Source organism: Mobula hypostoma, chromosome 5 (assembly GCF_963921235.1).
Source record: "Mobula hypostoma chromosome 5, sMobHyp1.1, whole genome shotgun sequence".
NCBI lineage: Eukaryota > Metazoa > Chordata > Chondrichthyes > Myliobatiformes > Myliobatidae > Mobula > Mobula hypostoma.
This window is the reverse complement of record NC_086101.1, coordinates 186685763-186701710: the sequence shown is the minus strand read 5'-3', so window position 1 is coordinate 186701710 and position 15948 is coordinate 186685763. Positions and strand designations below refer to the sequence as shown.

At 43.4% G+C, this 15948-nt stretch overlaps 1 protein-coding gene across 8 annotated transcripts in view; it reads left to right on the top strand.

The window, feature by feature from the left end:
• palld (palladin, cytoskeletal associated protein) overlaps positions 1-15948 on the top strand; it is a 452869-nt gene that overhangs the window by 223289 nt on the left and 213632 nt on the right. For all 8 annotated transcript variants that reach the window (XM_063049510.1, XM_063049511.1, XM_063049509.1 and 5 more), the window contains 2 exons: positions 11695-11824; positions 15222-15284. In XM_063049510.1, the coding sequence (XP_062905580.1) occupies positions 11695-11824; positions 15222-15284 (193 nt within the window). The remainder of the gene's footprint in view (positions 1-11694; positions 11825-15221; positions 15285-15948) is intronic.

Below are 15948 nucleotides of genomic sequence, written 5' to 3'. Positions count from 1 at the left end.
CAGACTGATTAATCCATGCTGATACAATTGTATTTCTATGTTATACTGGCTGTCCTGTTATACATACTATTTATTATAAATTACTATAAATTGTACATTGCACATTTGAATTGAATTGAACTGACTTTATTACTTACATCCTTCATATAAATGAGGAGTAAAAATCTTTACGTTACATCTCTGTCCAAATGTGCAATGTGCAATTCATAGTAACTTCGGTGGAGACGTAATGTAAAGATTTTTACTCCTCATGTATGTGAAGGATGTAAATGATAAAGCCAGTTCAATTCAATTCAACCTGGGTTCAATTCTGCCGCAGTCTCTAAGGAGTTTGTATGTTTTCCCTGTGACCACATGGGTATCCTCCCACATTCTAAGGACTTACCAGTTCATGAGTAGTTGCCATGCTATGCTGCTGCCAAAAGTGTGGGTACACTTGTGAGATGCCCCCAGTACGATCTTTGTACCATGCAGATAGTTGGCACAAAACGGCACCTTTCAGTGTATGTTCTAATGATACGATGTTCAAAGTAAACTTAGGATCCAAGTACGTCTTGATGTTTTGACTTGCATATTTCAAGTAAAGGTAATCTTTATCTTTAGATCATTGAACACAGTACAGCTCAGGAACAGGCCCTTCAGCCCACTACCACAATACTGTGTCAAACTAATTGAGTTCATGTGTGTTGAGTAAAATGAGATTAGTGTAATTTGGAGTTTGATGGTCAGCATGAACTCATTAGAGGCCTTATGCCTTTGCTATATCACAAGACAAAGGAGCAGAAGTAGGCCATTCGGCCCATCTAGTCTGCTCCGCCACTCCACTATGAGCTAAACTATTCTCCCATCTAGTTCCAATTTCTGGCTTTTTCCCCATATCCCTTGATACCCTGACTAATTAGATACCTATCAATCTCCTCCTTAAACACCCTCAATGATCGGGCCTCTACAGCTGTATGTGGCAACGAATTCCATAAGTCCACGACCCTCTGGCTAAAAAAATGTCTCCTCATCTCTGTTTTAAATGGGTACCCTCTAATTCTAAGACTGTGGCCCCTTGTCCTGGACTCACCCACCAAGGGAAACAGCCTTTCCACATCTACTCTGTACAACCCTTTCAACGTCCGAAATGTTTTTATGAGATCCCCTCTCATTCTTCTGTACTCTAATGAATACAGTCCAAGAGCCGACAAATGCTCCTCATATGTTAGCCCCTGCATTCCAGGAATCATCCTCGTAAATCTTCTCTGAACTCTCTCCAACATTAGTACATCCATATAACTCTATGGCTAAATCTCTATTAAATAATAAACCACTAACCAATAAAAATCTACCATTCGGATCAGAGATAATATCCTGTTGTATAAAAGTAACTGAGGAGTCTATAAAAATAGAGACGCCTCGAATCTTAGCATTGGAGTTCGAATGAAATTGTTGTCCCTTCCAGAATTTGAAAAAACGTAGTCTGTCCCCCCTCCGTACATGGGTCTCTTGTAAAAATAAAATTTGTGCTTTAAGTCTCCGGAACACTTTAAAAACTTTTTTCCTTTTAATAGGATGATTAAGACCATTAGTATTCCAGGAGACAAAATTAATAATAGACTCCATAAATCCTAAAGTCAACCCATAACAAGGAGGATTGACAATAGGCGCGACCCACAAACCCGGAGAGGAAACAGAACATACAAAAGATACCGGGGAAAAGGACGCAACCAATACTTCAATAATGTATATAGCCCAAAGAGAAACAAACTAAAACGTGAAGCCCCTCCCACACTCTATGGCTAAATCTCGAACCCTTGTCTTTGAATCATTTGTCCAACCCTCTAGGTTACTAGTTCAACAGCTTTCTAACGAAAACTCTTGGTGTAGGAGGTCAGAGTGTGGGAATCATTTGAGTGACAGTCTCACAGAAACATCATCATCATCACCATTATGTGCCTTGTCATATGATATCATTATTTTGTGCCGTGTTGTATGACGTAGCCGATCATGGTTTTCGACCATGATTGTTCTTGGCAATTTTTTCTACAGAAGTGGTTTGCCATTGCCTTCTTCTGGGCAGTGTCTTTACAAGACGGGTGACCCCAGCCATTATCAATACTCTTCAGAGATTGTCTGCCTGGCGTCAGTGGTTGCATAACCAGGACTTGTGATATGCACTAGCTGCTCACACAACCGTCCACCACCTGCTCCCATGGTTTCACATGACGCTGATCAGGGGGCTGTGCAGGTGCTACACATTGCCCAAGGGTGACCTGCAGGCTAATGGAGGGAAGGAGTGCTTTACATCTACTTTGGTAGAGACATATCTCCACCCATTGCCCACTAACAGAAACGGCTAGAGTGCTACACGTGGGTTATCCTTCAGTAAGTGAGTATGGCTGGAGTGTCTGCTACACCGTGCAGTTCGACCATGCCTGTCCATGGAGTGTAGAGAGTGCAGTGGGGGTGGGTCACATGGAAAGAATTAATTTTTCAGGTTTCATTGTCATTTAACCATACGCATGAATATAGCCAAACAAAAAAGTGTTCTTCCGGGGCCAAGGTGCAGAGCACAGTCACACGCAGCACACAGCACATACAGTTACCGTGCGGTAGAAAGAGATACAGTCACAAAAGATCATATAAATCAAGTCCCTGAGTAGTTTGGCTTGTAGATTGATGGCCCTGGAGCCACGTTTCTGCAAGAGCAAGCACGTAGCAATTCCTCATCTCAAGCTCATGCAGACACAGACGAACACTGTCCAGCTTGCCTGCCAGTGCTGTCGAAGCTGTAGAAGACTACGGGGTGAGTGACTTCAGCTGCGACTTCAGGAGAGAAGGCTGCGGAGTGAGCTTTAACAGAGTGAGCTTCTCACCAAGTGTGGCGTTAGCCTGAGGAGGGAACAGCCCTGAAGACTCATTAAATGGATTCCAGGGGTGAGAAGAGAGTGGGCAGGATGGGCTGACACTCTCTGGAGTGTTAAAAAAAAAGATGAGCTCATTGAAATGTACAAAATCCTGACAGCTAAATGCAGGGCTGATGTCATAGGGTCATGAAAACAGGCCCTCTGGCCCAACTCTTCCACTCTTCCTGAGAGATTTATCTATAATCATCCCATTTGCCTGTATTTGGCCCATATCCATCTATTCCTTTTCTATCCATGTAGTTATCCAAATTCTTTTTAAACTCCGTGATTGTTCCCATTTCTAACACTTCCTCTGGTAGCTCGTTCCATACACGCACCATCCTCTTGCCCTTTTAAAATCTTTCCCGTCTCAACTTAAACCCATGTCCTCTAGTTTTAGGCTCCCCTACTTTTGGGAAAAGACTATCTACCCTATCGCTGCCCCTTCAAGATTTTATAAGCCCCCTGTTGATCACCATTCATCCTGCTGTGCTCCAGTGAGTACAATCGCAGCGTGAACCTGATGAAGGTTCTCGGCCCGAAACCGTAACCGTTTATTCCCCTCCATAGGTGCTGCCTGACTGCAGAGTTCCTCCAGCATTTTGTGTGTCTGACAATCTCAGCCTGTCAAATCTCTCCTTACAACTCAAAACCCTCCAAGTATTCCCCAGCCGATAACGTTGGTTTATTATTGTCACACGTACCGAGATACGTTGAAAAGCTTTGGTTTTGGTGCCACCCAGACTGATGATGCTATACATGCACATGTTGAGCTATTAAAAATAAAACAATGTAGAATATAGTATATATGCACACAAAGAAAGGTGCTGGAAAAGGGCCAGATCCCACCCACCTTGCTCGTGGACTATTTCTCCCATTCACTTCAGGGGAGGAGGTTATGTAGCGCCCATAACGGGACCACCACACTCAGGAGCAGTTACTTTCACCAAACTGTAAAGGTAATCGACAGCTCCACCCACTCACCCACCCCAACACCACTACTTTACCATTTCTTGTCAGTCACCGTATGTACAGACTCCCCTGTGCCTAGTGTCACTTTATAGACATGCAATCAATCTATGTGTATAAGCTATCTAATGTATTTATATTTATTGAGATTTTGTTATTGTTTTCTTTATCTTGTTTTTATTTGTGCTGCATCAGATCCAGAGTAACAATTATTTTGTTCTCCTTTACACCTGTGTTCTGGAAATCACATTAAACAATCTTGAATCCATCTCCAACCACTCTGGCAGGCGATTGTCTCCCTTCCTGGGGAGCCACAACTCAATATAAATAGGGTGGCGCAGTTAGCGTAACACTATTACTGCAAATACCAAACATCCTCATGAACCATTTCTACCTCCTCTTCTGGTTTCATGACCTTCAGATGATGGATAATTGTGCTTTGCGCATATTCTGAAGTTGAACGTGGGATGAAATTCCCCGTGTTCTTCGAGAGTGGAGGATTTTGTGGCTGATCCTACCTGGCAGAATGGACAATGACTTATTCCTCAGTTCACACTAAATACGATCTTCTGCAGCCTTGTAGATCTGCCCACAGATAATTGCAGAAACTTTACTGAGATGCTGCCAACTCTCCTGCAGTTCCCAGTCTACAGCAAAGCTGCAATGTCGCTAATAGTCTGGATAACTGCACTCACCGCTACTCTGAACTGATTCTACAACCTACACTCTCACTTTCAAAGACTCTTTACGACTCACGCTCTCAGTATTTTTGTTATTTGCATATTTATTATTTGTCCCTCTTTGTTTTATAAAACATAGAACAGTACAACACAGTCTATGATACTGTGCCAACCCTTTAACCTAAACCAAGATCAATCTAACTCTTCCTTCCTATATAGTTCTTCAGTTTTCTTTCATTCATATGCTGCTATGTATAGTTTTTCATTCATTCTATTGTAAGACCATAAGACCTTAACACATAGAAGCAGAAGTAGGCCATTCAGCCCAATGAGTCTGCTCCGCCATGGCTGATTTGTGATCCATTTCAATCTTATTCTCCTGCCTTCTCCCTAATAACCACTGAGGTCTTGACTAATCAAGAACCTATCAACCTCCGCTTTAAATATATTCAATGACTTGGCCTCCACAGCCATTTGTGGCAATGAATTCCACAGATTCACCACCCTCTGTCCAAGAAGTTCCTCCTCATCTCTGTTCTAAAGGGACATCATTCTACTCTGAGGCTGTACCCTCCGGTCCTAGACTCACCTATTATTGGAAGCATCCTCTCCACGTCCACTCCATCTAAGCCTCTATGTTTCAGTGAGGTCCTCCCTCATTCTTCTAAACTCCAGGGAGTACAGGCCCAGATTCATCTAACACTCCTCATACATTAACCCTTTCATTCCCAGAATCATTCTCATGAACATCCTCTGGGCACTGTCCAATGCCAGCATATCTTTTCTTAGATAAGACGCCCAAAACTCCAAGTCGCACAATACTCCAAGTCTGACCAATGCCTTATAAAGACTCAGCCTGCAAATTCCCCTTTAGGGAATCCTGCACAGGGATTCCCAAGTCCCTTTGCACCTCTGATTTTTGAATTTTCTCCCTGGTTAGGAAATGGACTATATCTTTATTCCTTCCACCAAGGTGCATGACCATACGCTTCCCTATACTATTTTAAATCTGCCACTTCTTTGCCCATTCTCTCAGACTGTCTAAGTCCTTCTGCAGAATCGCTGCTTTCTCAACAACACCTGCCCCTCCAACTATCTTCATATCATCTGCAAACTTGCCCACAAAGCTATCAATTCCATCATCCAAATTATTAGTATATAACATGAAAAGAAGCTATCCCACCACAAACCCCTGCAGAATACCACAATGCCAGCAGACAACCAGAAAAGGCTCCCTTTATTCTCATTCTTTGTCTCCTGCCAATCAGCCAATCTTTTATCCATAGTAGTATGTTTCCTGTAATACCATGGTCCCTTTCTTGTTAAGCAGACTCATGTACAGCACATTGTCAAAGACCTTTTGAAAATCCAAGTAAATAATGTCCACTGACTCTCCTTTGTCTATCCTGCCTGTTATTTGCTCAAAGAATTTCAATAGATTTGTCAGGCAAGATTTTCCCTTAAGGAAACCATGCTGACTTTGGCCTGTTTTATCATGTGCCTGCAAGTACCCCGAAACCTCACCCTTAATAATGGACTCCAACACCTTCCCAACCACTGAAGTCAGGCTAACTGGCCTATATTTGTTTGCTTCTGTCTCCTTCCATTCTTATAGAGTGGAGTGACATTTGCAGTTTTCCGGTCCTCCAGAACAATTCCTGGATAAAGTGATTCTTGAAAGATCATTATTAATGCATCCACCCTGGCTTGTAGTCTGTCTAGTCCAGGTGACTTATCTACCTTCAGACCTTTCAGCTTCCCAAATACTTTCTCCTTAGTTATAGCAACTGCACTCACTTTTGCACCCTGATGTATCAAATTTCTACATACTGTTAGTGTCTTCCATGATAAAGAATGATACAAAATACTTCATTAGTTCTTTTGCCATTTCCTTGTCCCCTGTTACTACCTTGCCAGTATAATTTTCCAAAGGTTTGCTATTCATTCTTCCTTTTCTTTTACTCTTTGTATATCTGGAAAAACTGTTGGTATCCTTTTTGATGTTATTGGCTAGCTTACTTTCACTATTCATCTTCTCTCTCCTTATGGCTTTTTAGTTACCTTCTGTTGGTTTTTAAAAGCTTCCCACTAATTTTTGCTATATTATATGCACTCCCTTTTCCTTTTATGCTTCGTTGGACTTCCCTTGTCAGCCGCTGTTGCCTCATTCTCCTTTGAGAATACTTCATCGTTGGGATCTGTGCCTTCTGAATCTTTCCCCAGAAACTCCAGCCTTTGCTACTCTGCCGTCATCCGTGCCATTGTCCTCTTTCAATCAAGTTTGGCCAGTTCCTATCTTATACCTCTATAACTCCCTTTACTCCACTGTAATATTGACATCTGACTTCGCCCTCTCAAACTGTACGGTGAATTCTGTCATGTTATGATCACTGTCTCTGAAGTGTCCCTTTACTTTAAGCTCTCTGATTAAATCTGGTTTATCACACAACACCCAATCCAGAATTGCCTTTCCACTAATAGGCTCAACCACAAGCTGCTCTAAAGAGCCATCTTGAAGGCATTCTATAAATTCCTGCTCTTCAGATCTGTACCCTCCTGATTTTCCCAATCTACCTGCATGTTGAAATCCCCCATGACTATCGTAACACGGCCCCTCTGACATGTATTTTCTATCTCCGGTTGTAATTTATAGCCCATTTCCTGGTTACTGGTCTGAACATAACACTGAAAAAGCATTCCCTTCATCTCCCTGTGTATTTCCGCCAATCATCTTCAAACTCGGCACTGTACTGTTCTCAAGCAGCTGCTGCTGAACCAACCTGATTTTTCTGAGCTACAACAGGATGGTTCACACGTCAGAAACTGTTACTCCCCTGATACGCTACGTCCAAACATCCAGCAATATCGGGATTCCTGCTGTCTCTCGAGTGTGTGACTGTGAAGAGTTCCCTGTGAAGTACAGAACCCCCTATGTGGTATTTAAAGGGAGTCTGTCACTAAGTTTCTCTGGAGGCTGTTGTTACTTGTCAACAGGGTGTGGAACTTGTCAGCGGTCTGCCAACTTCAGTGCGAGGTTGCCAAGGTTAAGGAGATATGGAATGGGCTCGGTTCTACGTAGGCAGGCTACCCTCCCGATAGTGTCTGCCTAATCGCAAGTGATTTTAGCTGAGCTGGGCTGTACATTTAGAAGTGATAATGGGAGTGGGATCATTATTGTCTCAGGTACCCAGACACAGTGAGAAACTTTGTTTTGAATGCCATTCAGAGATCATCAAATTCAGTTTTAATTGTCATTCAAACATACATAAATACAACCAAACAAAAGAACATTATTCCAGCACTAAGGTGCAAAACATGATACCAACAGTCACATGTGGCACAAGGCACATATAGCATAGAGAAGATACCAGGCACATAAAAAATCAGATTATTCCAAACATATGGGCACTACAACGCTAGAGTTCACAGTTCGATTCCGCCCTGTCTGTAAGGAGATTGTATGGTCTCCCTGTGATTGTGTTGGTCTTTCTGGGTCCCTCCCACAGTCCAAAGACATACTGGTTGGTAGGTTAGTTGGTCATTGTAAATTGTCCTGTAATTTGGCTAGGGTCAAGTAGGTGTTTGCTGGGTGCTGCAGCTTGTAGGTAAGAGGGGCCTGTTCTGCGTTTTACCTTGAAATAAAAAAAAACTCCAGCGATACAGTAGAAATGCAATAACAGGGTGCAGAATAGAGTGTTACAGTTACAGAGAATGTGCAGTGCAGGTGCAGGTATTGATACTGGCTTTTTGTTGTCACCTGCACCAGGACAAAGTGAAAAGCCCGTCTTGTATATTGTAAACCCAGAATAAATCATTCTACGTTAAATTTAAACAATGACAATGCACAATGAAGTGTAAAAGCTACAGGATCATAATGAGGTAATGTGAAAGGCCAAAAACTTTCAGACAGTAGGGTGCAAGGGCCACGGCAAGGTTGACTGAGAGATCAAGAGATCAAGAGTTCATATTTATCATGCAAGAGGTCCGTTCGAATATCTTATAACAGCGGCTAGAAGCTCTCTCTCTGCCCAGTGGTGCGTCCTTTCAAGATTTTGTATTTTCTGCCTGATAGAAGGTGGGGGAGGAGAAGAGAGATGACTGAGATGGGGAAGGTGTTTGAATATGTTAACTGCTTTCCCAAGGCAGCAAAAAGTGTAGTCAATGGAGAGGAGGTTGGTTTTCAAGATGGACTGGGCTGTGTTCACCACTCTCTGCAGGGTTTTGCAGCCTTGGGCAAAACAGTTGCAGTCCTAAACCATGATACATTCAGGAAAGATGCGCTCTATAGTGCCTGCTTAAAAATTATTGAGGGTCACTGCGGGACAAACTGAATTCCCTTAGCAACACACACAAAATGCTGGAGGAACTCAGCAGGTCTGGCAGCATCTATGAAAATGAATAAACAGTCAATGTTTGGGGCCGAGACTTGTCTCCAGGACTGGAAAGGAAGGGGGAAGACGCCAGAATAAAAACGTGAGGGGAGGGGGAGGAGGATAGCTGGAAGGCGATAGGTAAGCCAAGTGGGTAGGAAAGATAGAGGACTGGAGAGGAGAGTGGACCTTAGGAGAAAGGGAAGGAGGAGGGGACCAGGGGGAGGTGATAGGCAGGTGAGAAGAGGTAAAAGGCCAGAGTGGAGAACAGAAGAAGAGGGGAGGGGAGAGTATGCAGACTCCACACAGACAGCAATGGAAGTCATAATTTAATCCATGTGCTGTGAGGCAGAAGCTATGAGCCTCAGTGCAGCCTCACAGGTACCATGCTTTTGACTCAGTTTCTCTTGGAAGGTCAGAAACACCAGAAATGTATGTTAGTGATATCAAAGTTCAAAGTTAATTTATCATCAAAGTCACCACCCTGAGATTTATTTTTGCAGGCATTCACAATAAATACAAAGAAACAATAGAAGCAATGAAAAAGTATGCACAAAGATGGACAAAAAAGCAATGTGCAAAAGGCAACAAATTGTGCAAATACAGGAAGAACATACAAGTAATAATAATAGATAAATAAGAAGTATAAGAATATTGAGAACGAGAGTTGTAAAGCCCTTGAAAGTGAATCCAAAGACTGTGTAATCAGTTCAGTGTTGAGGTGAGTGAAGTTATCCATATTGGTTCAGGAGCCTGATGATTGACAGGTAATAGCATCACATGACATGCAAGGGTAGAATGACCCCAGAGTTGGTGTCAACCACAACAGAAGATGCCCAGTGCAACTTCACAGTGGACACAAATGCTACAGCGTGTAAGCCAAAGGTTTTCTATGTCTGGAAAGCAATTGCAAATGACTTTGTTCCCAAATCCAATTTCCCAGATTCAGTGGCAAAGAACACACAGCAGTGCCAGTAGAAAAACAAACTGCTGAAGGAACTCAGCAGGTCAAACAGCAAACATGGAGGACAGAAGAAATGTCAACGTACTAGGCTGAGACCCTGCTGCAGGCCAACAATTCCTCATCCACTCAGATGCTGTTCATCCTGCTGAGTTCCTATAGGTTTGTTTTCAGAAGATTTGTAAGAGATAGGAGGAGTACAGGAGGAATGCTGGAGACACAAGAGACTGCAGAAGCTAGAATCTGGAGCAAGACGCAGTCTGTTGGTGGAACTCAGCAGGGCAAGCAGCTTCTTTGGGGAGGAAAGGGATCGTCAAAACCCGAAGCATTCCTGATGCTGCTCGCCCACTGAGTTCTTCCAGCAAAGCATTTGTTGTTAGAGAAGGAATTCTGTTCCACTGTGAAGGAGGGTTACAGGGAGCAGGAACGCCAATCCTGCCCCTGTGTTTTGTGTATCAGTGTTCGGGAACAAGGCTTTGCCATTACAGTGATTCAAGCTTGTGCATACAATTATATTATTGGGATCCCAGCTTTGTCCAGATCACAACACCATTTTCAGGCTATGGGCCTCATCAGAATGGCCGGCAGTTCTTTCCCATCCGTAACTTCCCTTGAGGAGCTATTGGTGAGTCGCTTTCTTCAACCACTGCTGATGAAGATGTGCTCACTGTAGTGTAGGCAGGATTTAGACCCAGTGACAACGAAATTGCACAGGTGTGGCTTGGCATGCTGTACCTGTCAATGCAGCTGTAATTTTTTAATTAGTCATAGTCATAGTCATATTTTATTGATCCCGGGGGAAATTGGTTTTCGTTACAGTTGCACCATAAATAATAAGTAGTAATAGAACCATAAATAGTTAAATAGTAATATGTAAATTATGCCAGGAAATTATGAAATAAGTCCAGGACCAGCCTATCGGCTCAGAGTGTCTGACCCTCCAAGGGAGGAGTTGTAAAGTTTGATGGCCACAGGCAGGAATGACTTCCTATGACGCTCTGTGCTGCATCTTGGTGGAAAGAGTCTCTGGCTGAATGTACTCCTGTGCCCAACCAGTACATTATGTAGTGGATGGGAGACATTGTCCAAGATGGCATGCAACTTAGACAGCATTCTCTTTTCAGACACCACCGTCAGAGAGTCCAGTTCCATCCCCACAACATCACTGGCCTTACGAATGAGTTTGTTGATTCTGTTGGTGTCTGCTACCCTCAGCCTGCTGCCCCAGCACACAACAGCAAACATGATCGCACTGGCCACCACAGACTCGTAGAACATCCTCAGCATCGTCCGGCAGATGTTAAAGGACCTCAGTCTCCTCAGGAAATAGAGATGGCTCTGACCCTTCTTGTAGACAGCCTCAGTGTTCTTTGACCAGTCCAGTCTATTGTCAATTGGTATCCCCAGGTATTTGTAATCCTCCACCATGTCCACACTGACCCCCTGTATGGAAACAGGGGTCACTGGTAATTATTTAGAGATGCAGCACGGAACAGGCCCTTGTGGCCCAACGAGCCGCTCCACCCAGCAACCCACCGATTTAACACTAGTCAATTTACAATCACCAATTAACCTACTAACCAGTAGGTACCTTGAGCTGTGAGAGGAAACTGGAGCACCCAGAAGAAATCCACATGCTCGCAGGAAGGACGTACAAACTTCCTACCGATAGCTCTGGAATTGAACTCTGACCCCCAATGCCCCGGGCAGTAATAGCACCATGTTATCTGCTCCGCTACTTTGGCGCCCATAATTGTCTGGTTGTCCCCAGTTGTCTGTAATTTGTGTGCATTTTCTCTTTCCTTTCCCTTCCCGGTTACAAGGGCACAGAAGAAGACGACCTCGGTGTCCCTGACGATAGGATCACCCCACTCTAAGAAGGCAGCGGGTGCCCCTGACGTACAGCAGGTCCGCTCCACTCTGGTTCAGTCTATATCCATCCCGGCACCCCAGGTACGTTTGTCACCGTGGGTTAACATGACTCTGACAACTTGCACTCATTCCTCAATTACACTTTCTTACTTGTGCACAAGGAGAACTGTTTGACCGCTATCACCAAATTATTCTAAGGTTTGAACAAATAAATATTATTTTTTAATACAGACATTGACGAGATGGATGCAGATATTGGTCTAACAGAAACTTTGTGCACTTTTAGAAATGTCTAGATAGAGTGGGGAGGTCTAAGGCCAGAGGACGCAGCCTCAGAATAGAAGGACGTTCCTTTAGATTGGGAGTGAGGAGAAATCTCTTTAGCTAGAGGGTGATGAATCTGTGCGATTCACAGATTTACAATTCACAATTCATTGCCATAGCTGGCTGTGGATGCCAAAAAAAGTGAAGGTTGATAGGTTATTGATTATTAAGAGATTCAAAGGTTACAGGGAGAAGGCAGGGGAATGGGGTTGAGAGGAATAATACATCAGCCACGATGGAATGGCGGAAAAGACTCAATGAGCTGAATGGCCCATTTCTGCTGCTTTCTCTCATGGTTTTATGGACTTATGGCCTTTTGAATTCCATCTTTTGTATACGTAAGTACCAATCATAATACATATTCCAGGTGTTAATAACCAATTAAAACTAGAAATTAATTGGTTAATGAAACCTCAGTTGGTAAAGTAATTGTCCAATAGTGTATGCCTTGTATCCTTCATTGTCCAATAGTTTGTGCCTTGTATCTTTCATTGTCCAATAGCATGTGCCCTGTATATCCTTCATTGTCCAATAGTGTATGCCTTGTATCCTTCATTGTCCAATAGCATGTGCCTTGTATCCTTCATTGCCCAATAGTGTGTGCCTAGTATCCTTCATTGTCCCATAGTGTGTGCCTTGTATCCTTCATTTGCATTCTTTCTTGTCTTGGTATGCCAAATATCCTTGGTTCAATTTGAACCCCTCAATTTATTGGTTAAGGGAGGATCTCTCATACCCTGTTGTGTAGACAGAATCTCCAATGCAGCATTCAAAAATCAGATAACTCCCATCTCATTGAACATTAACATGGCAGTCAGTTCAGATGCCCATTTCTTTCCTGAAAGTTCCTGTTGAACCTGCTTCCGCTCTTCCTTCAGGCAATGCAGTATAGATTACACCTCGCACCATCAAACATCTTCACCTACCCTCACTGTGAGGTTCTCCTCAATCAGTGCCCTGTGGGTACTGGCTGTTATGTTTTATAATTCCAGAACTTAAATCTAATTGAAAGGAAAGAAGGCAGCCAGCAATGCAAGTCTAACTTCATTTTTACTTTAAGCGAGGTGCACAAGTATGTCATTCATATACTATGGCATGGAGCCCACAAAGAACTATTTAATCAAACAAAGAATGCTTAACCTGGCTGGTGGTGAAGTGGCATCAGAACCAGACTTTGAGGCGTGGTGAACGGTCCCAGGTTTGAACTGGGCTGGCCCCTTGCTCACTCTCCATCCGTTCTGGGCTGAGTGTGGAGCTGGCAACTCGGCCTCGTAAAAAGTAAACAAAATGCAAAAAAAAATGACAAGGTCGCCGTCCGATGTGCCACAAGGCATGGAGAGGAATAACAGAATGCTTAATCCAACAATATTATTGAAATATTAAATACACAACCCTGACCTTCCAATAGTTGCAGCTGTTTCTCAATATGAATTCCTCATTAAACCTGACATGACTTAACGTGAAGAGGCCCAACTTCAGGGAGATCTTCCATTGGCTCTGAAGCTGTAAGAACAGGAGAAGAGAGCAGCAGGAGTAGGCTATTTGGCTCCTCAAGCCTGCCCTGCCATTCAATATGATCAGAGCTGATCTGACCCTGGCCTCACCTCTTCTGTTTCGGATCCCCCCCCCTCTCCAGGCGTTGATGACATGATCCTTCACAGACTTATCTCCCTCCTCTCTAGTGATCTAGCTTCCACCACCCTTTAGGAGATAAGGGATTAGAGATCAGCTTTATTTCTCATTGTACTTCAAAATATCAAAACACACAATGAAGCACACACAAAATGCAGGAGGGACATAGCACACCAGGCAGAATCTGTGGAAGGGAACGTACAGTACAGTCGACATTTCAGGCCAAACCCCTTCATCAGGAAAGGTACAACAAAATGCAGCAACGACTAACACAGGCTGAGGATTGTGCTAAGGGCAGCGCATGAGTGTCGCCATGCTTCCAGTGCCAACATAGCATGCCCACAACTTGCCAACCCTAACCCTAACACTTTTGAAATGCAGGAGGAAATTGGAGCACCCGGGGGAAACCCACTTGTGCACGGGGAGAACACACAAGCACCTTACAGACAGCAGTGGGAATTAAACCTGATTGGTAATCAGTGTCGCTGTAAAGCATTCTGCTGACCACTGCATTACTGTGCCACAGAGATTCAGTTCCTCTAAACCCAAACCAGGTTTATTATCACCATCTTATATAATGTGAAGTTTGTTGTTCTATGGGAAGAGTTCCCCTACACTTTGGTTTTAAACAACCAGCCCTTAACCTTGTCTCCTCGTCCAAGACTCTCCCTCTAGTGAAACATCTCAGTATCTACCAGAGACTGGGATTATGATTACCGTATCTACCCTGGATCTACCAGAGACTGGAATTATGATCACTGTGTCTACCCTGGATCTACCAGAGACTGGAATTATGATCACTCAGTATCTACCCTGGATACACCAGAGACTGAAGATGCTGGAATCTGGAGTAAAAAAGACAAAATGCCAGAGGAACTCAACAGTTTAGGCAGCATCTGTGGAGAGAAGTGGACAGTCAACATTTCAGATCAGGACGAAAAGTCCAGACTAAGGTTTTCTCCCCCAAAGGGCTTATCACTCACCCACACATTAGGGGCAGCTTACATCAGCCAATTAATTCTCCAACCTGCACATCTTTGGGAAACAGGAGGTTGTGTTGGTTGTTAACTCAAATGATACATTTCACCCTATGTTTGTATCTGCACGTGATAAATAATCTTGAATCTTGAACTTGCAAACTGCACACAGGATCAAGCCCAGGTCATTGAATCTGTGGGGCAGCATCTCTCCTTCTTCACATGATATCATATTATGTCTTGACAGTACCTCCAAAGTATGTCACAACATTGTCTGTCAATGTGACTTGATTATCTTATTTGCTTATTGCGATATTGCGCAGAATAGGGTCCTTCCTCCCCTTCGAGCCGCGCCACCCAGCGATCCCCCAGCTGAATCCCAGCCTAATCACGGGATAACTTACAGTGACTGTGGGAGGAAACTGTAGCACCCAGAGGAAACCCACGCAGTTATGGGGGAACATACCCTTTTTTTAAAAAACTGCTGAATTTGGCTTGGGTAATAACAATCGGTCTTAACTATTCCTTTTCTTTTCTCTTTTAAGATCCAAAGTCCTACACCTTGCCTACCAGTCCAGGATGGAATCTCGTGTCCAGTCTTTACAAAGGTCAGTCTTTTAGAATCAATTTCCATTTGTAAAGAACAGCCTAACCAAAGTTGAGGGCAAGTAGCTCTAAGTAGATTGGGGATTGGTTCACCAGCATCATCAGAGGTGGGGAGAATTGACCAATGACGTTCTTTACTACAGCTGTCAGCCAATGACTGTTCTTCATCCATTGAGACTGAGCTTGGGGCATGTCTTGTGATAGTGGATGAACAAGACTGAAGGATCAATACGGAACCAAGTTTATTATCACTAATTTGCTGATTTGTAGCAGCAGTAAGACATAAAAATTACCATAAGACCATAAACATTTTTTTAATTCTGTGTGCCATAGTTCCCTTGGAGACATTGGATTGTGCAGAATCAAGCACTTGGCAAGGGTTAATAAAAAGAAGTTAGGTTTATGTGGAGCAGCCATTGTGTGAATGGACCAGTGTTAGAGTGAGGAATTCAGGATTTGGTTCATAGAGACTTCAGTGAGGAGAGGCAGAGGCTATAGTTAGATTTTTTTCATTTAATCTTTCTTCCTTCCTTCCTTTGTTCCTTCCTTCCTCCCATGTAGGAAGGGTGACAAGGTCCTGAAAAGCGAGCTCAAGGAGTTAGATGCTAATTTAAAGGACAGGACCCTAGGGTTGTGATGTCAGGATTGCTACATGTGCCACATGCT